This window comes from Eulemur rufifrons, chromosome 24 (assembly GCF_041146395.1).
Source record: "Eulemur rufifrons isolate Redbay chromosome 24, OSU_ERuf_1, whole genome shotgun sequence".
In the NCBI taxonomy this organism is placed as follows: Eukaryota; Metazoa; Chordata; class Mammalia; order Primates; family Lemuridae; genus Eulemur; species Eulemur rufifrons.
The window spans coordinates 12,617,550-12,643,202 of record NC_091006.1 but is presented as its reverse complement, the minus strand read 5'-3'; the positions used below and the strand labels follow the sequence as shown (position 1 = coordinate 12,643,202).

General features: G+C 50.6%; 1 protein-coding gene and 1 long non-coding RNA gene across 4 annotated transcripts; one reads left to right on the top strand and one right to left on the bottom strand.

The window, feature by feature from the left end:
• Positions 1 to 836: 836 nt before the first annotated feature.
• Positions 837 to 4,470, bottom strand: LOC138374717 (uncharacterized). 2 transcript variants are annotated; one of them, XR_011231400.1, is made up of 5 exons: positions 4,424 to 4,470; positions 3,876 to 4,008; positions 1,738 to 1,851; positions 1,176 to 1,329; positions 837 to 902 (listed from the first exon to the last, which is right to left on the bottom strand). It is a non-coding gene; the product is annotated as an uncharacterized lncRNA (long non-coding RNA). The 2 variants fall into 2 exon arrangements; XR_011231399.1 differs by lacking the exon at positions 4,424 to 4,470 and having other exon boundaries at positions 3,876 to 4,090.
• On the top strand, positions 1,168 to 13,196 carry BCAT2 (branched chain amino acid transaminase 2). 2 transcript variants are annotated; one of them, XM_069457790.1, is made up of 11 exons: positions 1,168 to 1,212; positions 4,779 to 4,853; positions 5,141 to 5,344; positions 9,462 to 9,572; positions 9,661 to 9,780; positions 9,900 to 10,063; positions 11,134 to 11,276; positions 11,418 to 11,503; positions 11,713 to 11,853; positions 11,934 to 12,008; positions 12,774 to 13,196. In XM_069457790.1, the coding sequence occupies exons 1-11, from the start codon at positions 1,189 to 1,191 to the stop codon at positions 12,810 to 12,812; spliced, it is 1,182 nt and encodes a 393-aa protein (XP_069313891.1). In that variant the 5' UTR covers positions 1,168 to 1,188; the 3' UTR covers positions 12,813 to 13,196. The 2 variants fall into 2 exon arrangements, with proteins under 2 accessions (XP_069313891.1, XP_069313892.1); XM_069457791.1 differs by lacking the exons at positions 4,779 to 4,853; positions 5,141 to 5,344.
• Positions 13,197 to 25,653: the final 12,457 nt, after the last annotated feature.

The window sequence follows — 25,653 nt, the reverse complement described above, 5'->3', positions numbered from 1 at the left end:
TGGGTCAGAGGGAGAAGACCGGGGCCGAGACTCCTGGGTTTGGGGGAGGCGGGCACTGGGGACTCCGCGCCTAAGGAGGAGCAGATCCTGTATTCCCCCTGGTGGGGCGCCGGGCCCAGTCTGGGTTACGCCGCCCCAGGTGAGGGCGGGGCTGCAAAGCTGCTGCGGATTGGCTGCGGCGGGGGGCGTGTGCGGCAATCGCTGATTGGCCGCGGCGGGGGCGGGAGTTCTGGGCACCGCCCTACATCCAGGGCAAGTGGCGGGGGAGGAGTAGGACTGGGGAGGGGAGAGGAAAACCCGGGCCACACCCTGAGGGGGAGGGTTCGAGATTTGGGTGCTCGGGCCTGTGGCTGTTAGGGGTGAGGAGCACGGTGAACCGGGGACACGATTTGGGGACATGTTGTGGGTAGACTTTGGAGACAGAGTGTGCCAGGGTAGAATTACCGAGGCACAGTGGTCGAGGGACCAGATTTTGGTGTCAGAGGAACCCGGATGCAGGAGTTTGGGGGACACAGTGACCGAGCAGCACAATACAGGGGACACTGCCGCAGGTCTGAATTGCTGGGGTCAGAGAGATCCTGAAGGAGACACTCGCTCAGGAGAGTGACCGGGAAACCCCGCTCTAGGGGCTGTTCTCTGAGGCTCACTGATGACGGGAGGGTTGAGAAGGATCCAGGCTGCAAAGTGAAGCTCCCCTTCGTCCATACCTACCATCCAATTCAGAAGCCCTTTCCCAAAGTCCCATCCTTTTCCTGCGCATTTCCGTGACGTCTGCGCCGCTGACATTCATAGTGTGCTCTTCCTTTTCACAAAGGCATCGTGATAAACGGAGCTTGGTGCTGCTCGCCTTTCCCCTTTCTTACCTCGGGCCGCTTATCCTCGCCAGCGCTCGGCGACAGTCCCTATGAAAATGCATTTTTGAAAATCGCTGCGTGCACGCTCCTGCAGGGCATGAGTGTGGCTGGAACAGAGCTTGGGTTGGGCCCCTTCCGATTCCCGCCCCCTGCAGCGCAAGCGTTCTGCAGCAGGGCCCGGCTCCCCGCGGCAGCCCTATAGTTGGCGAGGCCTGGCGGGCCTGGGGTGCCAGGCAGGCCGCCATCCCGCGGGAGGGGGCGTGAGCAGGGCGGGGCCAGAACGTCTTTCTCCGGGGCCGCGCCCCGGGCGGGCACAGTTACCGTGGCACGGATCATGGCCGCAGCAGCACTATCGCAGGTGGGTTCGCAGCTCCGCGCCGGGTGCTGGGGAACTCTGGGGGGACGCGCACTTCCGGAAGACCACTCGAGCGCCTCCTGTCCGGCTTGGCGCCTCTCCTCTGGCACTGGGGTTCCGCTGCGGGACGCAGAGGAGGATGGTTCTCCTTGGAAAGGAGCTCGGAGATTTAATGGGGGAAGTGGGTGGACGCTGATAGGGTGGGCACGTAACAGGAGGGAAGGTATAAAGCGGGAAACGTAGACGGGGAGCCTGTAATGAGAAAGGCACGATTCTGGGGTGGGGGTGGGGTGGTAGTGGATTGGAGAATGTACCCCTGGAGGGATTAGGGAGGGAACAGTCAAGCCTGTGGGGGCTCTGGAATAAGGGGCCTAGGACCTCTAGGGGTGGGACTAGATGAGGGCACAGAGTTGAACTCCAAGTCTCCACTGGGAATTGAACCCGAGGTCTTATTTTCTTGGAAATAAAGGTGGGTAAAGTATAGATGCGAATGATGTGTTTCCAAAACCCCTTATCAGAAGTCTGCACCTGGGTTGGAAATTGAAGCAGCTTCTCTTTGTCAAAATGAGGTAGATCCTCCAGGCAAGAGACTATCGGTTCTTACTGATAAGATGTCAAACAGCAGACTTTTTCCCCAAGCGTCTGTGATTTTAGAGAACAGCGTGTCTCAGTGAAGAAGGAAACAGTCCGAGAAAGGGGTCATTACAACCCTCGACAGCTGCAGCATACACAACTCGGGAGAAGTGTTTCCTGTTAACTGCATCTGACTTCACAGGAGCCTTTTACCCCAGCTGATGAACACCAGGGCAGAATTTTACGTTTCTCCGGATTTTAGTGACTGACAGGAATAGAGCTGGGATAGGACAGGAGCAATTGGGCTTTGAAGGTGACATTCCTGGGCTGTTCTAGGGCCTTCCTGAGCCAGATCTAACAGGTGCATTTGGTTGGGGCTGTGATGAGGAGAGTCCTGTCCTGGCACAGTTCTGGTGTAATAGGATAGTCCTGAACTCATAACTAGAAAGTCCTTGGCTCTGATGAGGAGAGTTTTGTCCTGTAATGGAGATAGTCTGGGGCTGAGTCCAGGATTTTGATGTCGGGATGGTCCTGGGGTGTGAAGGGGAGGGCACTGGACCACGGCAGGGACAGTCATGCAGGGACTGGCCTAGGCAGTGACATGGGGACAGTCCTGGGGTCTGAAAGACACAGGGACTATCCTGGGCTATAGTTGGGTAAGGTGCTGGGCTTTGGAGGGGGGTGGAATTCTGGAACTGTGTTGGGACAGTACTTGGCTCTGGTGGGGATGGTCCTGGGAAGTGACAGGGACAATCTAGGTTGTGATGTGGAGAGCCTTGGGCTGTCATAGAACAGCTCTGGTCTGTGATAGAATTCTGGGCTACAAAGGGGCCATTTAGATGTGACGAGACCAGTCCTGGACTTTGACAAGGACAGTATTGGGCTTTGACTTGGACACTTTGGGGCTATGACAGGAACAGTTCTGGGATTTGATGAGACAGCTTAAGCTGTGATAGGAACAGCTCTTGGCTGAGACAAGGATAGGACTACTCTACAATGGGGTCTCTCCTGGGCTGTGATATGGGGACAATCTTGGAGTGTGGAGGCCAGTGCTGGGCTTTGATGGTGATAACTCCTGGGTGGTTTGAGACATAGTGCAGTCCATGATGTCAGAGAGCCCTGCGCTGTGCAACACCTGATCCTCCCTCATTTCTTAATTCAGCCCCAATCCTTTCAAACGCTTTGTTCCAATGGGCCATCTGCCATCTGGGGGTGGGGGTCTCCTTTGGGCCCAATCCCAATGGCTTGGGGTGTGGGATGGAGGGATGCCTTCCCTGAGCTTAGGGGAGACCCCTGCCCTTAGAGAAATACCCCGGAGGATGAAGGCAGCTTCTCCCATTTTCACAGGATCTCTATGACCAGTGGGGATTTATACTGGCCCAGGCGCTTGCCTAGCAACTTCTCTCTGCCTTGTGGGTGTGTGCTGTGTCCTTCTGCCTCTCCTTTCTCTGTCTCCTGGATGTCTCTTTCTCTAAGCGTCCCCGAGACAGTTTCTCTCCAGGTGTTGGCATCTCTGTCATACCAGTCTTTCTTCATTTCCCTGGGTCTCCCTTCCACTCTGTGCCCTGCCATCTGAAGTCTGGTCTTCTTCTACTTCTCTCCCTTTTCCTCATTCTCTGTCTCATGGCTTCTCTTTATCCCGCCCTCAGTACTTTTCCTTGATTTCTGCAGGGCTTATGTCTTTGCCTGAGTGTGTCTCTCTCTGTTTCTTGTTTCAGTCTCCCTCTCTTTATGATCAGATCTATGTTGGCATCTCTTGGCCTCAGTTTCTGTCCATTCCAGTTTATGTTCCCCATTTCTGTCTCTCATTCTTCCTCTTCCTCTCTTCCTCTTTTATTTTGATCTGGGCTCCCTCTGAAGGCCGCTCTCCTGCCCACAGGCTGGCTGTCCCTGCGCCTTGTCCATCCTCTCTGCACACTGTGGGTGTCCTGTCCCCTCCCCTGCAGAAGCCTGGCTGTAGTGCTATGCAGGCTACATGTCGCCACCTAGAGGCTGCGCAGGGCCCTACACTCTAACAGTCCTAGAAGCCCTAGGGGCCACACCCAGACAGGACCGCGCCGCAGCCTGGCAGCCCCTGTGTCCCCAGGACTCACCTGCTGACCAGTGACTGCTGCCATTCACGTCCATTCTCACCGGTTCCGGCTCACCCAGCTCACAGGGCAGGACAGGCTGGCCGCTCTGTATCTTTCCATCTCAGAATCCAGCTGCGTCGTCGTCACCGCAGGGCTGGAGACAGAGGCATTGTGAGGTCAAAGGTCACTGGGGAGGAGCCGCCGTGCTGGCCATGGCCAGACCTGCTGTCCCCTACTCCCTGCAACGAGGCCAGAAGGGAAGTGTGCGTCTGAGCTCTGTCCACTGACGTCCGGGGCAGACCCCAGGTCCATGTGGCTGCCCCTCAGCCTCTAGGCCCTGAAGGGAATTGGAATCACAGCCAAAGTGGTGCTCAAGGTGTGGCTTGGGGGCTTCAAGTGATCTGAGCCCAGTTGATGTAATTACCCTGAAAGAATAAGCACTTAGACCCCTGGGTCTGAGGGAGGAGGAGCTGGGGCCCTGGACTCCTGAGTCGTTGGGAAAATGTCCTGCGCGTCACTTACTCTTGTAAGGATTTTCAGGGTTTGGGTCCCAGGAGGGCTTCACTTACCTGTGCACCTTCCCTTGTAGTCTTCTCATCTGAGCTGATCTCAGGGCTGGTGCCAGAGTTCCTGGGGGTGGGAGGTGCTTGCATTTGACTTTGCCCCATAGTGGAGGGGGGATCAGCTGACTCAGCTCTGTCTAGGGACAGCCCTCGTGGGACAGGAATTCCCTCCAATACAGGGTGATCAGACAGGGGCAGGGATTTGGCCAGGGCCACAGGCCTGGTCTAGAATGTACTGGGATTGGGACAGAATAGGCCAGAGGGACCTTCCAAGTGCAGAAGGTGGCAGATGGGGTGCCAGGGCCACTCCTCTCTCTCACTGCTGGCCTCATCACCTTTCTTGCTTCTCTCTCCACCCCAGATCAGGGCCCGAAAACTTGTCCCTGTCCCTTGGCTTCTGTGTGCTCCCAGGAGATATGCCTCTTCCAATTTCAAGGTGACAGGAGGGAACTGTATGATTGCATGTGAGGGAGGAGGGGCCTGGCAGATTGGGTACCTCTGAAAGGTCCACAGCCCAGAGCTGAAGGTGGGTGGCAGTGGGGTGGCCTCATAGCCTGCCCTTAGGCAGTAGGAGAGATGGAACTGCATGTCCCAGGAGCCTCTGGGGAGACAGGTCTCCATTCTCTATGGGTCCAAGGCCCAGAGCTTCACGGGAGTTGTAGTTTTTCAGTTTGGAGGTTGTGGCCAAACTCCAGGACACCCAGGTCCCCTGTCTTTTCTCAGGCTGCAGACCTGCAGCTGGAAATCACGCAGACGCCTCATAAGAAGCCCGACTCCAGGGAGCCCCTGGTGTTTGGGAAGACGTTCACCGACCACATGCTGATGGTGGAATGGAACGAGAAGAAGGGCTGGGGCCAGCCCCGAATCCAGCCCTTCCAGAACCTCACACTGCACCCGGCCTGCTCCGCCCTCCACTACTCCCTGCAGGTGGCACGGCAGCCAACCTCGGTCCCCTGTCCCTGTCTATATCTCTTCCTCCTTGCTGTATCTCTTGCCAGGTGCACCTCCTTGGGTTTGTTTTTTGCGTGTTTCTTCTTTCTGTGTGTTCGTCATCCATTTTCCGAGGCCATGCACACTCCAGGCCTTGGGCTGGGTGACGCTGCCTTCCCCAAGATGAGCAGATCTAGTTCCTTTGCTTGAAAGCCCCACACTTTGGTCATAACCTGGTGCCATTTGTGCTCTGATGGAGGCTCTGTGGAGGCCTGAAGAGACCCCTGGTCTAACTTGAAAGAAAGTGGGGCCTCTGCTGGCAAAGAGGGGAGCTTGGGATGTTAGGTGGAGAGGGGACAGCCAGTACAAAGTACCAAATGGAAGAAAAGCCTGGCACATTTGAGAGGAACTGTGGGAGCAGAGTGTGGCAGAGGTGACTGAAGACTGTCAAGGCCACAGAGGAGCCGAGGGGCTGGGGCCTTGTCCAAAAGCCCTGGGGGCCATGCAGGGCTCTGAGTAGGGCAGGGGCAGGGCCAGGTCTGGGTATAGGAAGGGCCCTCCCAGGCCGTGTGCAGGGTGAGAGGTGGAGGCCAGGAAACCGGGCTGCAGGGAAGGTCTGGAGATCCAAGCTGGGGCCAGAGTGGCAGGGACGGACAGGTCAATGAGATTCAGGGACACAGGGACTGACTAGGTGGGTGAGGGAAAGCAAGGGAGGGCCGAGGATGGTGCCCAGAAGTCTGGCCAGGTGACCAGGTAGACCGTGTGTGGGCCTGTCCCTAAATGGGGACCCAGGAGAAGGAGCAGGTTTGTGGCACCTCGTGAACATGAGAGGCCTATGACATTCTTAGGAGAGAGATCCAGGAGACATTTGGTTTTTTGACTTAAAGTTGTGGCTGAAAGCAAAGTCTTCACAAGGAAACTTCAGTTGAGACAAGATTTGGATGAGTATTTTCCAACTGCAGTCACTGCAGTCACTGCAGTTTGCAGTTCGGATGAGTTTCATCCTCCAGGGCATGATTCTGTGACATGAAGCTTTTCTTTTCTTCCCTTCCCCTTCCCCTTCCCCTTCCCCTTCCCCTTCGCTTTTCCTTCCCTTTCCGTTGCATTTTATTTCATTTTGAGGTTGCTTGGTTCCCCCACCCCTAACCTACTCTGCACATTTAACTGGAACCAGTCAGTTCGGTTGCAAGGAGACACACCTCCCACAGCAGTAGGACACTCAGGTGAGGACATAATGGAGAACAGACAGGCAGGATCACATCCGCAGGTCCCCCGGGGAGGCCGTTAGTAGGAGACCACCATTCACTTCTCCCTTCAGCCGAGCGCAGCAAGTTTTCCTCTGACCAGGGACCCAGTGCTTTTCGTCAGTTGAGTGAGGCCGGTGGAGTGTCCCGTGGCGTACAAAACATACATTTCTGTGACCCCTCCCGAGCACGGTGGGAGGGGGCTCAGGAGAATCACGTCTCCATGTCACCCTCACTCTGGAGCATGTGTGGAATAACAGGTAGACCACTTTTATTATTGTGGTACTAACACACATGCATAATAGTACACACCACATCAAATGTGCCATTTCAACCATTTTAAAGTTCCCACGCCCTTCCAGAGCTGCTTTCTGGGTATCAGCACTGATGTATATAATCCTTTCACTTCATTCGTCCCACATAGAAGGCACACACTGCACACCCACTGTCACCATGCTTTCTTCCTTTAATGTATTTTGGAGATTCTTCTATAGCAGCCCTAAAACAGCTATTTCCATCCTTGTTTTTTTTCTTTGCGGCAGGATAATATCATATTTCATCCTAACAATGCACCTCATTAGGCAATCCCCTATTGTTGGACACCTAGGTTGTTCCTAGCCTTGCACTAATGTAAACAATGTCTCAATAAAGAATGTAGTACACACCTCACTTCCTTTAATGCCAAGTATATCTCTCAATTTCTAGAACCATTGGGTCAAAGGATACGTATATAAGCTTATAATTTTGGCAGGTATTGCCACATTGACCTCTGTAGAATTGAATCAATTTCCACACCAAACCAGCAGAGCCTGTTTCCCCCATACCTGGACAACCCTTGTCAAAGTTCTAGTTCTTCTCCAGTCTCCTAAGTGGGTTTAGATGTATCTCAAAGTAATTTTAATTTGCATTTTCTTGTCACTGACAAATGAAGTTGACCATCTTCTCACAAGCTTAAGAGCCCTTTGTATTTCCTTTTCTGTGAACTGTCCTTTGGCTAGGCTGATTTTTTCCATCAGGTTATGTTTTTAAAAAATTGACATGTAAGAGCACTTTGTATATGAGAGAAGCGATTTGTGATATGAATTGAAAACTTTTCCCCAGTTTGTCTTTTTTTCTTGAGACAGTCTCGCTCTGTGGTCCGGGCTATAGTGTTGTGGTGTCAGTCAGCCTAGCTCACAGCAACCTCAATCTCCTGGGCTCAAACGGTCCTCCTGCCTCAGCCTCCGGAGTAGCTGGGACTACAGACATGTACTACCATGCCTGGCTAATTTTATATATATACATATATATTTTTTTTTTTTTTTTTTGAGACAGAGTCTCACTCTGTTGTCTGGGCTAGAGTGCCATGGCGTCAGCCTAGCTCACAGCAACCTCTAACTCCTGGGCTCAAGCGATCCTTCTGTCTCAGCTTCCCAAGTAGCTGGGAGTACAGGCATGTGCCACCATGCCCTGCTAATTTATATATATATATATGTATTTTTTTTTTTTTTAGTTGTTTAGCTAATTTCTTTCTATTTTTTAGTAGAGATGGGGTCTCACTCTTCCTCAGGCTGGTCTTGAACTCCTGAGCTCAAACGATCCTCCTGCCTCAGCCTCCCAGAGTGCTAGGATTACAGGCGTGAGCCATCGTGCCCGGCCAAGTTTGTCTTATTTTTATGCAATCAAATGTATCACTTTTTTTTTTTGCTTCTATGATTGGTCATATTTAGAAAGACCATCCCCAATCCAAGATATAAAACAGTTGTCTTGTGTTTTCTTCTGTAGCTTTTGTGATGTCATGTATTTTTTTCATTACAATTTTTAAGCTACCTGGAATTTATTCTGGTATGAAGTGTGAAGTAGGGATCCAATTTAATTTTTTTTCTCGATGGATATTTGGTTACCTACTTCATCATTCAGTCATGTACCAGTGTCACTCTTTTAAGCATTGTAGATTTATGATCTGTTGTACTGTGTCATAGGGGTTCTTGGCCCCTCCCCCCATTGATCCTCTTTATTCTTGTAGGGTTTTTTTTTCTCCCAGAATATGTTGGTTATTTTTGTTTGTTTTCCATTCTTCATTCATTCATTCATTCATTCAACAAAAGCCCATTATGTGCTGAGCACCGTCCTGGGTACAGGGGACTGGAGGTGGGGGTGGGGGTGGGGAGCGGCGGGCTCTTTTCTCTGGCAAATATGTCAGACGTGGGCCCTGCCCCTCAGCTCCCTGGTGTCGTGCAGTGATCAGGGTACCCTGGCCTGTGTAGGGGTGAGGGCCACGCCACGGAGTGGGGACATTGAAGCTGAGCCCTGGCAGATGAGTTGGAAGGCAGAAGGGGAAGCAAGGAGGAGAGTTTCCAAGCACAGGTCCCAAACCCTGCGAGCAGGAGGCGGCCACGGTGGTGGCAACAGGCAAGCATCAGGCAGAGAGCTAGTACAGGAAGAATTTTAACTTTTTTATATTTTAAAAAGTATTTTTATTTTTCTGGGAAATTCCAAACATAAAAGTGGAACAATAGAGACCCCTCCCCAGTCCCCCAGCACCCTGCTTCATCAGTTAAAAATTTCCACACATTATCACCCTGAAAACATTCCCAGGAACATGGAAAGGGTTTAAGCAGGGCCTTCTCTCTGCTCTGCTCACTCTGGTTTCTGTCCTGTGCCTTTTGAGGTCTCTGTCTCTTTGTCTCTCTCTGTCTGTCTCTCTGTCTGTCTGTGCGTCTCTCCATCTCTGCGTCTCAGGTGCTCATGTTTCCCCAGTGCCCTCCGTCTCTGTCTCCATCTCTCTGTGTCTGTGTCTGTCTCTTTCCCCTTGGTGTCCGTCGCTGTCTCTCCACGACAGCCTGGGGAGGTCTCAGAGCGCTGAGCCTCCGGCCCGCCTGTCCCCGCAGCTCTTTGAGGGCTTGAAGGCGTTCAAAGGCGGGGACCGTCGCGTGCGCCTCTTCCGCCCCTGGCTCAACATGGACCGGATGCTGCGCTCGGCCCTGCGCCTCTGCCTGCCGGTGAGGGCCCGCGGGCGCGGGGAGGGCGCGCGGGGCAAGGGCGCAGGCCCCTGACTCCAGGCCCCTGACTCGCCCGCAACCCCGCCAGAGCTTCGACAAGGGGGAGCTGCTCGAGTGCATCCGCCGGCTCATCGAAGTGGACAAGGACTGGGTGCCCGAGGGCGCCGGCACCAGCCTCTACGTGCGCCCCGTGCTCCTTGGGAACGAGGTGAGCCCAGCTGCCGGGGCTGGGGCTGGGAACAGGGTTTGGGGGGAGGATTATGTGGATTCTGAAGGGGGGGGGGCTGGGGGCCTGGACTCCTGATGCCGCCCCTCTGCCCATCACAGCCATCACTGGGAGTCAGCCGCCCCATGCAAGCCATTCTGTACGTCATCCTCTGCCCGGTGGGCTCGTACTTCCCCGGAGACTCCGTGACCTCGGTCTCCCTCCTGGCCGATCCAGCGTTCATCCGGGCCTGGGTGGGTGGGGTTGGCAACTACAAGCTAGGGGGGTAAGTAGCACCCCCACCCCCAGAACGTCTGTTGCACAGGGCGTCAGAGACATAGGGTCTAGTGCCTGTGGTTTTGAGTACGTTTCTGGCTGTCGCTTGTCCTCTCAGCATGTCTCCCATGGGCACATGAGGTGTGACATCATTGGCACCCTGGTGTCCCCAACTCAGTGCTAAGCATTGTATTCCTGTGACTACAGACTGTGGCAGGACGGGTGGGGATTGTCTTCCCGATGGACAGATGGGTTCAGAGATGGAAAGGGATTGGATGGAGGTCAGCGGGGAAACCAGGACTGGTCCTTGGAAGCCTCCAGAAATGAAATTTACACTTAGCTCACTGGTCTCTCCCCCCGGGGGGTATCAGGAGCCCGATATCCAGGGCTGCATATTCTCTGACTGAGGTGGCCCAGGGCATTGTCAAAGGCTTCACTGATGTGGCACTTCAGCTGAGTCTGATGAGTTGCAAGGAGCTGGTTTCTTGGGTACAAAAGAAAATGAACAAATTCTAACCTTGGGGGAACCACAGGTTTGGAGATGGAGGAGATAGGATCACAGAAGGTGTTCCGGGAAGAAAAATATGTCTGGTTTTTACAAAAGGCTTTACAAGTCCTCATAGGCCCAGGCCAGGCTTGAAATGCCAAGCAGGGGCTGGGATCTTGTCCTGGGGCAACAGGAAGCCATGGGAGGTGTGTTAGCTGGTGAGGGGCAAAGCATTGAGGGAGCCCAGTTCACTGGGGATTCCAGAGAAGGCCCAGCAGCCAGCCTGGAGGTGTGGCCATGCCTCTGAGAGGTGCGGTCAGAAATGATTTGAAGGATAGTTGGGGATTTGGTCATGATGACTGGAGGAAGATGGTCCTGACAGAGGAAACAGTGGTGCTCTTGCCATCTGGAGAGGGGAAGAGGCGGGAAAAGGAGGATGTACCTCCCAGGGTCTTGACGCCAAATGGCCAGGGATTCTGTGCTGGGCACTGGGGAGGCACAGGGGGACTGTGGGCTGGGGAGGGCAGGGGCAGCCCTCGTGTGGGGAAGGATGGGGGTCCCCTGCCCTCTCCAACCAGGCTGCCACCCACCAGGAATTATGGGCCCACGGTGTTAGTGCAACAGGAGGCAAAAAAGAAGGGTTGCGAGCAGGTCCTCTGGCTGTATGGGCCTGACCACCAGCTCACCGAGGTGGGCACCATGAACATCTTCGTCTACTGGACCCACGAGGATGGGGGTGAGCCACCCAACCCAAGCCCTGGTGGAAGTGGGTGGTACCATAATTCCTGGCAGGTTACAGGACCCAGGGATCCTGGGGTTGTGGCTCCTAAGAGGAAGGGAGTGTGAGGTAACATCTCACCCCCTACACCTGACGTAGTGCTGGAGCTGGTGACCCCCCCGCTGGATGGTGTCATCCTGCCTGGAATAGTCAGACAGAGTCTGCTGGACCTGGCTCATACCTGGGTGAGGTCGTGGTGGCTTCTGGTGGTGGAGTACCTGGGGGGACAGGGCATCAGGGGGCTATGGTGGGGGATGGGGCTCACTGGTCCGTCTCTGCTCCCCTTCTCCTCCCTCCCCTTGGGCCTCTTTCTCAGCATCCTTAGGGAGGGAGAGGCAGAGATGTGCAGGTGCAGCCCTTGGGGACATGTGTGTCTCTTCACCTTGCCCTGCAGGGTGAGTTCCGGGTAGCAGAGCGCAAGATCACCATGAAGGAATTACTGCAGGCGCTGGAGGAGGGCCGGGTGCGGGAAGTCTTTGGCTCAGGCACGGCGTGCCAGGTCTGCCCTGTGCACCAAATCCTATACCAAGGCCAGGTGAGGCGTGGCTGCCATGGGGTGGGGGTGGGGTGAGAGAAGGGGGAAGGGCCCAACCCTCACCACACCTTCTTCCCCAGCACGTCCACATTCCCACCATGGAAAATGGGCCTGAGCTTATCCTCCGCTTCCAGAAGGAGCTGAAGGCCATCCAGGTGAGGTGCAGGGAGCGGGGAAGTGGGCCGGATGCTTGTTCTCCAGAGAAGTTCACGTCCCATGAGCCTCTGGACTGGGAACCGCCGTCCCCCCCCCCCCAACCCCGAATAGTCCCAGGGACAGATAATGGCCCTTCTATCTAGGCCAGGGCTGAGTTGGCTTTCCATGAACCTCTGTGGCCTGCAACACCGCTGGGAGCTAAATAACCCTTTCCTGTGCGCTGGTGGAGCCCTGGGCTAGCTGTCTCTGCGGCTCCCGAGTATCTTTCCATGAACCTCTGGGGCCCTAGCCAGCCCTCTGGCCACATAGGTCGGCCTCCCGAGATTCCCTGGAGCTCTGGGAGATCCCTTTGTTCTGCGAAATCTTCTTCCTCTCAGCCCTGGCCCTGAGCCCCCTTCCTAGAGCAAGCATATTTCCTCCCGCGAGCCTCTGGAGGCATTCTCATGCTTCCGAGCCAAGGTATCCTCCTGAGACCTCTGGGCTGCCTTCCCAGCGCTCGGGACCCAGAACTACACTTCCCCTGACTCCCCGGGACTTCTCTGCGGAAAACGACTTTTTCCCAGAGCCTTCCGGGCCTTACAATACCCGCCCCCTTCAGAACTACATCTCCCATAAGCCTCTGCGCCGCCTTGGCTGGAAGCTTCCTCCTCCTGGGGTTTTGGGCGGGCCTCCGGAAGGTGGACTACATTTCCCATGAGGCCGCGGGGCCTGCTGGGAGCTGCAGCGCGGCTTTCCCCTCATGCGCCGCCTCGGTCGTCCTGCAGTACGGAACGAGCGCCCACGAGTGGATGCTCCCGGTGTGACCGTGCGGGCTGAGTGCAACCACCTTTCGGATCCACCGACCTGTAGCATCCAGTCACGCCGCCTCTTGCCTCCCTCCCAATGACTCACCTGAAGTGCAATAAGAAGTAAAAGGCCGGGGGACCGGACGCCTGGGTCTCTGGCGCCCCCGCGTGGTCAGTACACTCCCAAAGCCATAAGGGCCGGATCCAGGCGTCTCGGCCACCAGCCCCAAGTCTCGGGCCTCGGGGGTCAGGGCCCCCTGTTTCTCCTTGTCGTGGGGCTAAGGATGCGCTTTGGCTCCGACCCCGCATCTCTCCGTTCTCACGCTGGACCCCGGGTGCTGCCCTTGAGTACTTTTTCTCTTTCTCTTTGCTGCAATTTTGAAATAAAAATGCCAAAGAACAAGACTACCTGTCTTCTCCAGTGCTGCACTTTGGGGACCCTGGGGTCTTAATGCAGGAATCCTGGTTTTCAGCCCATTTTATTTTCAGAGATCCAGTAACCTGAGCCCTCAGGGTCCTGGCTGTTTCTCCAACCTGGGAGAGCTTTCCGCTTCTCCCAAATTAAGTTTAGCGTCCTCCACCCCCACCCCGCCCCTCCCTCCTTTCCCATCTTGGTGACAGTCCCACCGAACACGCAGTCACTAGGCCAGACGCCTCAGCATTCTACCCCTGACTTTCAAAGCCCATCAGTCCCCAAGCCCTGTTGCTCCTGCTCCCTAACTCTGCTCTATCTGTCCCTGTCTTTGTCCCATTGGCTCTGGCTTCAGGTCTTGTCTTCCACCTGCACTCTTGTCCCAGCCTGCCGTCTGTCCCCTAAGTTGCCCCACACGGGTCTTTCTACAGCCAGAGCTGCTGCTGGCCTCGTGCTCACACCCCTGGTAAGGCTCCCCAGCGCCCTCAGCCAGTACTGCAGATGGCAGCCCTGGTGTCTGTGGAGTGAGGCACCAACTCTCGACTGTCGGAGGGACTGAACATCATCAAGAAGTTTATAAAATGGTCCCTGTCATGCCTCTGTGTGGTTCTCTGTGTCCTAATCTTGGCCCCCTCACACACGCACACTTTAATAATTGCTATGTGGAGGTGTCGAAAGAGCCGGGTTTTAGGACCGGGCATGTCCAGTTGCAGATCTGGATTCGAACACCCACTTCCTTTATCTGCTTGCTGTGTGACTTTGGGAGTGTCACTTTATCTCTGTGAACCACTTTTCTGGAGGAAGGCCCTGTGGGACTATTTGGCAGACATGGTCTGTGGCCCATCCAGCAGCCAGCAGCTTTGGGACTGAAATTCCAATTTAGTAGAGCAGTAACTGACCCATTGCCACATCCTCCCCTTCCTTTTTTGTCAATGATTGCTCAAGGGAAGGTTATGGGCCAAGGAGACCCAAGGGGAAATTTGCCTCCTGGCCTCTGGGAAGATTTATTCCCTTGAGAAAAGAATCTGGAAGGGCTCCCTCTCCTTGTCTACCTCCTTTTGCTGTTGATTACATGGAAGAGCGACGCTTGGAGCTGCTGCAGCCCTTTTGTGCTCACGAAGGGTGCTGCTGCCCTCAGAGTGGCAGTGCATTAAGATGAGAAGTCCGCGCCTCCTCCCAGAAAACCTCTGCTTTCTGGATTGTTTTGTTTTTAAAATGTCAAACTAAAAGCCTGTGTAAGCTTTTGCCAGCTTATTTGTCCTTTGTTATCTGCAGTTTGTTTGGTGGCTTGTGTTAGGCTTAAAGAATTCACCCTCCCCAAACTTCCATCCAAACCTCCTATAAAACCTACCTGCCACTCTCCCCTTCCCGGGGGTGTATTAGGCATGTAGCCTTTGCCAGACCCTAGGGAGATAAGGGAATGAAATGCAAAAGAGGAACTTACTTTCCTTATCCCTCCTGATAAGGACTGAGCTTGTTCCCTAGGGAGATAAAGGAATGAAATGCAAGAGGGGAACTTACTTTCCTTATCCCTCCTGGTTGTTTGGAAAGAATTTATTTCCTCCTCCCAGAAAAACTTTCTATAAAACCCAAAGCTCTTCCCTTTTCTCTGGCGGATGCCTTTTTCAGGGTCCACCTGTCTGCACCCAGATGTTCAAAATAAACAGCATTTTACTACACACGAGCCTTCGTGTGTCTCCCTCTTGGCTCCGAACCTAACAACTTGCAGCCAAAGTTTCTTTGCTTCTTTTTATTTCCTTGTGGCCAGAGCTGACCATGCCCAGGGAGAATTCCTGACTCAAGAGTGAGTAGCCAGTTCTGTCGCTGGCTGGTAACTGGGCTGCAAATGAAGACCTACGGTAGACTTTTTTTATTTTTATTTTTATTTTTTAGAGGCAGAGCCTCACTCTGTTGCCCAGGCTGGAGTGCTGTGGCGTGATCATAGCTCCCTGCAGCCTCAACTCCTGGGCGCAAGTTGTCATAGGCATAAAGGTTCTTGCTAACGTCATAGAAAAGAATTTCAGGGCAATAGTGATGTTTATTAAGTGAACATGGACAGGCTTAGGGAAGGCTTGTGCAGAGTGAACGTGCTCTCCCAAGAAAGGTAGCAGGCGGGCCCCAGAAGAGCAACTGCTCCAAACCCCCAGTGGTTGCTGTTTTTGTTTGTTGATATCAAAGAAGGCTGGGGGGTCAGTGCTCATTCTGTTCTTAATCATAGTTCCTCTGTTTTTCCTAGAAGGGGGGGTCAAAACCACAATGTTAATTTATTACGATTGTGATATAATGGGGAAAAAGTCACTTTGTACCCGCACAACGCTGGGAAATCAATGGCTCTTTTCTTCTCAGGTCATTCAAGGGCTGTTTGTTCAAGCCAGTTGATTAACTTTTCCATTCCCTCCTCCCCTGCTCATGCCTAAATTGCCACCTGCTCTAACAAAGTGACCCTCCTGCCTCAGCCTCCCGAGTATCTGGGACTACTGGGGTGCACCACTGTGCCTGGCTAATTTTTTTGGTTTTTTTGTAGAGATGGGATCTCACTATGTTGCCCAGGCTGATGTCGAACTCCTGGCCTCAAGTGCCCCGCCTGTTTTAGTCTCCCAAAGTGCTGGGATTACAGGCCAGAGCCACCATGCCCAGCCAGGTTTTGCTATTTTAAAATGAATTAATATGTTGTAAATTTTCTGTTTTAATGTCCAATTCTGTAAACATTGATACATGTAACCTACATAAACTAAAGCTCTTGGAGTCCTCAGTGATTTTTAAGAGCGTAAGTGTCTTGAGACCAAAGAGTTTGAAAACCGATGTCCGTGAGCAAGCAGGCGTTGAGAGTTGGTTTCACTGCTCATCTTGTAAAAGCACTTTGTTTCTTATCTTGCATTTGCAGACATTTAAAAACAGTACAAGTTGTTTCTGTGTGAGCTGGGCATGCTGTGGGACAGTGCCAGCATGTTTGTTTGCCATCCTCACTTCATTTGCTTACTCTTCAAGGCAAATAAGATATTTAGGGGAAAGAAGAAAAGAATTATTAGGGTATTCACGTTGACATTTCAGGCCGGGCGCGGTGGCTTACGCCTGTGATCCTTGCACTGTGGGAGGCCAAGGCAGGAGGATAGCTTGAGGTCTGGAGTTCGAGACCAGCCTGGGCAACAGAGCGAGGCCAGTATTGTAACAGAAGAAATGGCTTGAAAAAATGGCAAAAAATGTTTTATGTCTCTTTCTTTTTATTTTTTTATTTATTAATTTATTTTTGAGACAGCATCTCGGTTTGTTGCCCGGGCTAGAGTGAGTGCCATGGCGTCAGCCTAGCTCACAGCAACCTCAAACTCATGGGCTTAAGCGATTCTACTGCCTCAGCCTCCCGAGTAGCTGGGACGACAGGCATGTGCCACCATGCCCGGCTAACTTTTTCTATATATATTTTAGTTGGCCAGATCATTTCTTTGTATTTTTAGTAGAGACAGGGTCTTGCTCTCATTCAGGCTGGTCTCAAACTCCTGACCTTGAGCAATCCACTGGCCTCGGCCTCCCAGAGTGCTAGGATTACAGGCGTGAGCCACCGCGCCCGGCCCCATTATGTCTCTTTCAAACACCCCCCACTCTTTTTGCAGAACTAGGACCTGCATCCCTGTCTCAGACCAGTTGTCGGAGGGGCAGAGGGATGTCTTTTGTTCCTTGTGCCACAGGAGATGTCTCAAGGGAATTGTCTGGGTGGAGGTCACGAGACCATCTTAGCTGAAGATGGGATCAGTGTCTTAGTCAAAGATGGGATGAATCAGAACCTTTAAAAGCTCTGTACTTCTGCTCAGAAGGCAACGATGGCATTTCAGACAGCAGTCTCCATCTGCAGCCTCCTCATTTGCTGGCAAAGTAATAAAACTGCTCTTTCCTTCTCCTCAAACCACTTGTCCTCGTTCTTCTGATGTGGGCTCAGGGAAAGTGCCGAACTTTGGTAACACCATCTGTACAAAAAAAGGAAAAAAAGTATCTATGCATATATTCTACATTAAAAGAAAAAAATAGTGAATATGATTAAATGTAGGGGAAGATGATGTGAACATAGTTAACTCTGAACTGTAAACTTAAAAATGGTCAAGGTGGTAAATTTTATGTCATGTGTTTTTACCACAATTGAAAACTTTAAAAGTATTTTAAACAGTTAGGGAAAGAGGCTGGGCGCGGTGGCTCACGCCTGTAATCCTAGCACTCTGGGAGGCCGAGGCCGGAGGATGGCTCAAGGTCAGGAGTTCAAGACCAGCTTGAGCAAGAGTAAGACCCCGTCTCTACTAAAAATAGAAAGAAATTAGCTGGACAACTAAAAATATATAGAAAAAGTTAGCCGGGCATGGTGGCACATGCCTGTAGTCCCTGCTACTCGGGAGGCTGAGGCAGGAGGATTGCTTGAGCCCAGGAGTTTGAGGTTGCTGTGAGCTAGGCTGACACCAGGGCACTCTAGCCAGGGCAACAGAGCGAGACTCTGTCTCCAAAAAAAGACAAAGAAACAAAAAAAAGTTAGGGAAAGAAAACTAAAGGTTTGAAATACGGGTAAATAAATCTCAGCTAACCACTGCGCACAGCGAGTTCTGGCTCTGGCGCTGGGGCTAGGTGCCTGCGGCGCCACCTGGCGGTCAGTGTTGGGCATAAAGTCTCAAAGGCGGAAAGAGGCAGTTTGCAGGGCAAGCATCCAACACGCAATACACACACAAGGTGTGAGTGGTTAAAAACATCTGTACGCCGTTATAAAATTGACAAACATCTCAATGGATAAGTGTTCCGGAAGATTGGCTTTAGGTGATGTTTAACAAACACTGGCTTGGGGCCGGCGATGGCTCACGCCTGTAATCCCAGCATTTCGGGAGGCTGAGGCAGGAGCATCACTTAGGTCAGGAGTTGAAGACCAGCCTGAGCAACACAGAGAGACACCCCCCCACCACCACCACCATATCTGCCAAAATTAGAAAAAATTAGCCGGGCATGGTGGCCCACACGTGTAGTCGGGCTACTCGGGAGGCTCAGGCAGTAGGATGGCATGATCTCAGGAGTTTGAGGTTGCTGTGAGCCAGGGTGATACCACAGCACTCTGGCCTGGGCCACAGAGTGAGATTCTGTCTCAATTTATTAAAAAAAAAAAAAAAAAAAAAAAAAGGCCGGGCGCGGCGGCTGACGCCTGTAATCCTAGCACTCTGAGAGGCCGAGGCGGGAGGATTGTTTGCGCTCAGGAGTTTGAGACCAGCCTGAGCAAGAGCGAGACCTTGTCTCTACTAAAAATAGAAAGAAATTATATGGACAACTAAAAATATATAGAAAAAATTAGCTGGGCATGGTGGTGCATGCCTGTAGTCCCAGCTACTCAGGAGGCTGAGGCAGAAGGATCGCTTGAGCCCAGGAGTTTGAGGTTGCTGTGAGCTAGGCTGGTGCCATGGCACTCTAGCCCGGGCAACAGAATGAAACTCTGTCTCAGAAAAAAACAAAAACAAAAACAAAAAAAAAAAAACGTGAACTTTGAAGCTAGACTCTCTGGGTTTAAATTCCAGCTCCTCCATTTTCCAGCTCTGTGAATTTGAGAAAAACAACACCTCTCCGTGCCTCAGTTTCCCCATCTATAAAAATGGGGATAATAATAGTGCCTCCCAAAGAAGCTTGCTGGGAGGGTTAAAGACGACAGCTGTGCCCAGAGTCAGCAGTGTGGTTCCCGGATGGACACTGAATGGTCCCAGTGGAGTGATGGTGGCCTGGGCGAGTGTGGGGGTGGCAAGGAGTGGTCGGATTCTGGGTGCATTCAAAGGTCACACGAACAGGATTTGCTGAGAGACTGGTTGTATTAACTGACACCCCTACCAGCCATGTTTGACAGAAGAAAGAGAAATAAAATATGACCTTTCACTCAAGCCTCAAGCCGTTCTGTAAGATTTTTTTCATGCTGTTTGTGTAGTTATAGTTTGTTCATTGCGGATACCTCCATTTGTTACCCATTCCACTGTGGATGAATTTGCAGGTTTATCAATACGTCCAGGGTTATCATGTACTGATCAACAGTTGTACTAATTAAGTCACGCCCCACCAGGCATGTCTGAAGGTTTTGGTTGTTGGCTGACACTTGGTATTTTCATTTATGTTTTTATTTCAATTTAGTTTTGTGTGTGTGTTGTTTTTCCATTTCGGTGGTGTGCTGATTTTTAAAAAATAAACTTAAATTTGGAATTTTTTTTAATTGTTTTGTAGAGACGGGTCTTGCCATGCTGCCCATGGCTGGTCTTGAACTCCTGGCCTCAAGGGATCCTCCCACCTCTCGGTCTCCCAAAGTGCTGGGATTGCAGTTGTGAACCACCATGCCTGGTCTAAACTGGGATTAATTTTAGATTCACCAAAACATTGCAAAGATAGTGCAGACCGTTCCTATGCCCTGTCAGCAGCTTCCCTAGTGTAAACATCTTACATATCCGGTGCATTTGTCAAAACTAAGATATTAGCATCAAGACAATATTATTTTTATTATTATTATTATTTTGAGACAGAGTCTCACTCTGTTGCCCAGGTTAGAGTGGCGTGGTGTCATTGGAGCTCACTGCAGCCTCTAACTCCTGGGCTCAAGCAACCCTCCTGCCTCAGCCTCGCCAGTAGCTGGGACTACACACAGGTGCCACCACACCTGGCTAATGTTCATGCTCAGTTTATGTGTCAGCTGGGCTGGGCTAGAGTTCCCAGTTATTCAGTCAAACATTAACCTGGATGTTGCTGCAAAGACATCTTTGAGATATGATTAACCTCTACAAACAGTTAACTTTAAATAAATGAGATTATCCAATCAGTTAAGAGGCTTTAGGAGCAAGACCAAGGTTCCTCGGAGGAAGAAGAAATTCTGCCTGTGGAACTCAGCCTACTTGAGGAAGGCATTTGTCAAAGACAGAAATTTTATGTAGCTGTAGGTTTTCAGCTGCCTGAAACACACTTTAGGGCAAAAGTCTTTTTTTTTTTTTTTTTCTTCTGGTGTGTATAGGAACTGACGGCAATGGGGCGGGAGTGGTTGGCTTTCAGGCCAAATAGAGACCAACGCTCCCTCCCCCATCCCTACCTGTGACCCACCCTGGAGTGCAGGAGCAAGGCAGTAAAGTCTACACTTAGGGCCTGGGAGAAAGAAATCGTCTACAGCTGCACCCAGCAACCTTTTCATGTTTGCAAAGCCAATGACAATATTTGTATTACCTACTGGGTAAATGGAGGGGATTTGGGGACGGCTATGGAGGGCTTGGTAAAAAAAAATTACTTACATCCTCTTTATGATAAGAAATGTGAACCACAAAGTTACTAGGGGAGACATCTGTGCAGTACAGGGTTAACTCAGCAGGCCTGGGTTGTCCAAACCCTGCATATTTCAAAGAAAGGATTGGCTCTTGACTAGCTCCTGGGAGATAACCTCTAATGTCCTGCCTGATAAGGGTGTCCTGGTTTGCCTGGAGCCTTGGGCGGTGCCAGATAGTCTATGCTAACAGTATGATTTATGGTGGGAGTCTTAGACTACACTGTTTCAATTTAACCTCCCGAGAGGGCAGCTGCCATGCCTACATGACCAACCCCTATTAAACACTCTGAACCCTGATATCTTGGGTGAGATTCCCTGGTTGGCAACACTCTGGATGCTGTCATACAGCATTGCTGGGACAATTAAGCACTGGCTGTATGACTCCACTGGCTGAGGACAACCGGAAGCTCATGCCTGGTCTCTCCTGGACTCTGTCCCATGCACCTTTTCCCTTGGCTGAGTTTTAAAAAATAGATTTAGGGGGAACAAGTTGAATTCTGTTACATGTGTATATTGCATAGTGGTGAAGCGTCAGCTTTTAGTTTACCCATCACCCAAATAGTGTACATTGTACTCCACAGGTAATTTTTCATTCCTCCGTCCCTCCCACGCTCCCCTTTTGAGTTTTAAATGTCCATTATACCACTTCCTGTGTCCTTGAATAGACACAGTTTAGCTCCCACTTATAAGTGGGAACATGTGGCATTTATTTTTCTGCTTCTGAGTTACTTCACTTAGGATAATGGCCTCCAGTTTTATCCAACTTGCTGCAAAAGACGTTATTTCATTCTTTCTTATGGCCGAGTAGTACTCCATGGTGTGTGTGTGTGTGTGTGTGTGTACCACATTTTCTTTATCCACTCATTGGTTGATGGGCACTTAGGTTGATTTCATATCTTTGCCATTGTGATTTGTGCTGTGTGTGATAAACATGAACTGCAGGTCTCTTTTTGATATGATGATTTCTTTTTCTTTGGGTAGCTCCCTGGTAGTGGGATTGCAGGATTGAATGGTAGATCTACTTTTAGCTCTTTGAGAAATCTGTATTCCTATTTCCACAGAGGCTGTGCTAACCTACATTCCCACCAACAGTGTCCCTTGACTGATTTTAATCTATATCTATTTGCTGTAATGAAACTATAACCATGAGTATAACACTTTTCTGAGTTCTGTGAGTCCTAAGGAATCATCAAACCTCAGGAAGGTCTTGGCCCACAGGTTAAATGGAGGGGATTTAGGGACACCTATGAAGGGCTTGGTAAAATGTTTAATAACATCTTCTTTATTTATAATAAGAAAAATAGAGCACACAGCCTTAGAGAAGACATTAAATATGTATAAAATATGCAATGACATGTTTTTCAAAATTTAATGGAAAATACCATGTTTTTCAAAAATTAATGAGAAGCCTGAGCTTATTTCTGTGATATAACTTTAAAAAATTATCAGATTATGGGGCTGGGTGTGGTGGCTCCAGCACTTTTAGAGGCCATTAGGGAGGATAGCTGGAGGCCAGGAGTTTGAGACCGGTCTGGGCAACATAGAAAGACCCAATCTCTAAAAAAATAAGAAAAGAAAAGAAAAGAAAAGAAGAACTAGCTGGGCATGGTGACTCATGCTGTGGTCCCAGCTATTTGGGAGCCTGAGGCAAGAGGATCGTTTGAGCCTAGGAATGTGAGGTTGCTGTGAGCTATGACTGCACCACTGCACTCCAGCCTGGGAAACAGAGCAAGACTCTGTCTCCTTAAAAGAAAATCAGGTTACACTTGATTAGCTACAGGCAATTCTTTCTTTTTTTTTTTTTTTTTTTTTTTTGAGACAGAGTCTCACTCTGTTGCCCAGGCTAGAGTGAGTGCCGTGGCATCAGCCTAGCTCACAGCAACCTCAAACTCCTGAGCTCAAGCGATCCTCCTGCCTTGGCCTCCCGAGTAGCTGGGACTACAGGCATGCACCACCATGCCCGGCTAATTTTTTCTATATATATTTTTAGCTGTCCATATAATTTCTTTCTATTTTTAGTAGGGATGGGGTCTTGCTCTTGCTCAGGCTGGTCTCGAACTCCTGAAATCAAACGATCCACCCACCTCGGCCTCCCAGAGTGCTAGGATTACAGGCGTGAGCCACCGCGCCCGGCCTGGCAATTCTTAATAATACTTTCAATGATGTCCTCAAGTTCTTTATAGTTATAATCAACAAGAAACTTCGTTTATGCATGTATATGGCAAACACATTTAAAAACCTTTCCAATAGCCATTTATAACTTTTTATTTTATTTTATTTTGAGACAGAGTCTCACTCTGTTGCCCGGGACAGAGTGCCATGGCATCAGCCTAGCTCACAGCAACCTCAAACTCCTGGGCTCAAGCGATCCTCCTGCCTCAGCCTCCCGAGTAGCTGGGATGACAGGCACGTGCCACGATGCCCAGCTAATTTTTTCTATATATATTTTAGTTGTCCATTTAATTTCTCTCTAAATTTTTTTTTAGTAGAGATGGGGTCTTGCTCTTGCTCAGGCTGGTCTCGAACTCCTGAGCTCAAAGGATCTGCCTGCCTTAGCCTCCCAGAGTGCTAGGATGACAGGCGTGAGCCACCGCGCCTGGCCGCCATTTATAACTTTATGACATTGGAAATTATATTTACTAAATTTAACAGCTAACTTGATTGTCGTGTCAGGGAAGCCTACCAAGATAAAACTATATAGCAAAGCAAAGACAAGGTTATCATAAACTGGGATTTTCCTCTAGTGTGTGGGGAGAAGTTGTGATTGGAAACGAGGCAAGAGCGGGCCGGGCGCGGCGGCTCATGTCTGTAATCCTAACACTCTGGGAGGCCGAGGCGAGAGGATTGTTTCAGCTCAGGAGTTCAAGACCAGCCTGAGCAAGAGCGAGACCATGTCTCTACTAAAAATAGAAAAGAAATTAGCTGGACAACTAAAAATATATAGAAAAAATTAGCTGGGCATGGTGGTGCATGCCTGTAGTCCCAGCTATTCAGGAGGCTGAGGCAGAAGGATTGCTTAAGCCCAAAAGTTTGAGGTTACTGTGAGCTAGGCTGACACTACGGCACTCTAGCCAGGGGAACAGAGCAAGATGCTGTCTCAAAAAAAAAAAAAAAAAAAGAGAGAGAGAAGAAAGGAGGTGAGGGGGTATCGATGTTCTATTGTTTAACCTGGATAGTTGTGACTTTGGAGTTTGCTTCATAATTATTTCTTAAACTGTATGTGGTAGGGCTGGGCATGGTGGCTCACACCTGTAATCCTAGCACTCTGGGAGGCCGAGGCAGGCAGATTGCTTGAGCTCAGGAGTTTGAGACCAGCCTGAGCAAGAGTGAGACCCCATCTCTACTAAAAATAGAAAAAAAAAGTTAGCCAGTCAACTAAAAATAAAAACAAAAAATTAGCCAGGTGTGGTGGCTCGTCCCAGCTACTCGGGAGGCTGAGGCAGGAGGATGGCTTGAGCCCAAGAGTTTGAGGTTGCTGTGAGGTAGGCTGATGCCACAGCACTCACTCTAGCCTGGGCAACAAAGCTAGACTCTGTCTCAAAAAAAAAAAAATTGTATGTGGTAGGCTAAAAAGTGCCCCTCTAAATGATAGCCACGTCCTAATCCCTGGAATCACTGAATGTTACCTTATATGGCAAAAAAGAGTCTTTGTAGATGTGATTAAATCAGGGCTGCTGAGATGGGAGATTATCCTAAATGCAGCCACACGTATCCTTATGAGCTAGAGGGAGAGGGAGATTTGACACGCACAGAAGAGAGATGGACCAGAGAAAAGTTCGGAGATGCTGGCTTTGAAGACTGGGGTGATGTGGTCTCCAGTTAAGGAATGCTGGCAGCCACTAAAGGCTGGGAGACGCAAGGAACAGATTTGCCCCTGGAGCACCCACAGTGAGCACAGCCCTGGTCACACCTCAGCATTGACTCAGTGATGCTGATCGTGGACTTCTGGCCTCCAAAACTGTGAGAAAATAAATTTCTGTTGTTTTAAGCTACCAAATTTATGGCAACGTATTACAGTCACTCTAGGAAACTCATGTGCCGTGCATTTATGGTGTATTTATGTGTGTATGTATTTATGTTCTGTTTCAGAGGAAGCAGGTTGGAAATTAATCTAATGCTTTTCTTTTTTCTTTCATTGACAAAACCAACGTTGAAAGTTCTTGAGATGAGGCAAGTAGATTTCAAACCCAGCTGAATTTTTTTTTCCACCTTGAATATTTCAAAGTATTGAGGCTCCAAATTGCAGCCCTGTCTTGCATAATTAAATCAGTCTCCTGCTAGCTTGAATGCCATGAAAAGGCAAAATGAACTGCAAACAGGCAGACTGTGCGATACTACCTGTGCCATCTATTTAAGGGACATGCAGTTGAGGTGGACCTTACAATCCATGGAGTCTTTTTTTTTTTTTTTTTTGAGACAGAGTCTCACTCTGTTGCCCAGGCTAGAGTGAGTGCCGTGGCGTCAGCCTAGCTCACAGCAACCTCAAACTCCTGAACTCAAGCGATCCTCCTGTCTCAGCCTCCCGAGTAGCTGGGACTACAGGCATGCGCCACCATGCCCGGCTAATTTTTTCTGTATATATTTTTAGCTGTCCATATAATTTCTTTCTATTTTAGTAGAGATGGGGTCTCGCTCTTGCTCAGGCTGGTCTCGAACTCCTGAGCTCAAACGATCCGCCCACCTCGGCCTCCCAGAGTGCTAGGATTACAGGCGTGAGCCACCGCGCCCGGCCGAATCCATGGAGTCTTATCATTGCACGAGATCTTATCATCTTTCATGGCCCACGCATGTGTGGTCAGTAAAAGTACCAGCTTCAAAGCTTGCAGAGTGGGGACCAGCCACTTGGGAGAGACAATACTGAAGCACTTTTAATAATCCAGGAAGAAGGGTTGGCGGCAGGATGTAGGCAGATGGTGAATCAGATGCATTTAGCAGTAAACCCAACCTGAACCCTCATCCTACACACTTTGGTAAGAATCTAATGGGGATGGAGTTGGCTTTGAGGGGTGAGCTGGGCTGATGGGTTGAGAACAGTCTCTTCAAACGTGTGGCATTTGAGCTGGGGCCATGATGAGGAGGTCAGAATTCCCCGGGCAGCGGAAGTGGCTGTGTTAAGCAAAGGCCAGTTCACCACCAGGAATCTGTGTTCC

Bases quoted from the DNA above. Each gene is read 5' to 3' on its own strand.
- BCAT2 (XM_069457790.1), top strand. From the start codon at position 1,189: ATGGCCGCAGCAGCACTATCGCAG. The intron at 9,781-9,899 runs GTGAGCCCAGCT...TGCCCATCACAG, and splicing joins CCGTGCTCCTTGGGAACGAG to CCATCACTGGGAGTCAGCCG. The intron at 11,854-11,933 runs GTGAGGCGTGGC...CTTCTTCCCCAG, and splicing joins AAATCCTATACCAAGGCCAG to CACGTCCACATTCCCACCAT.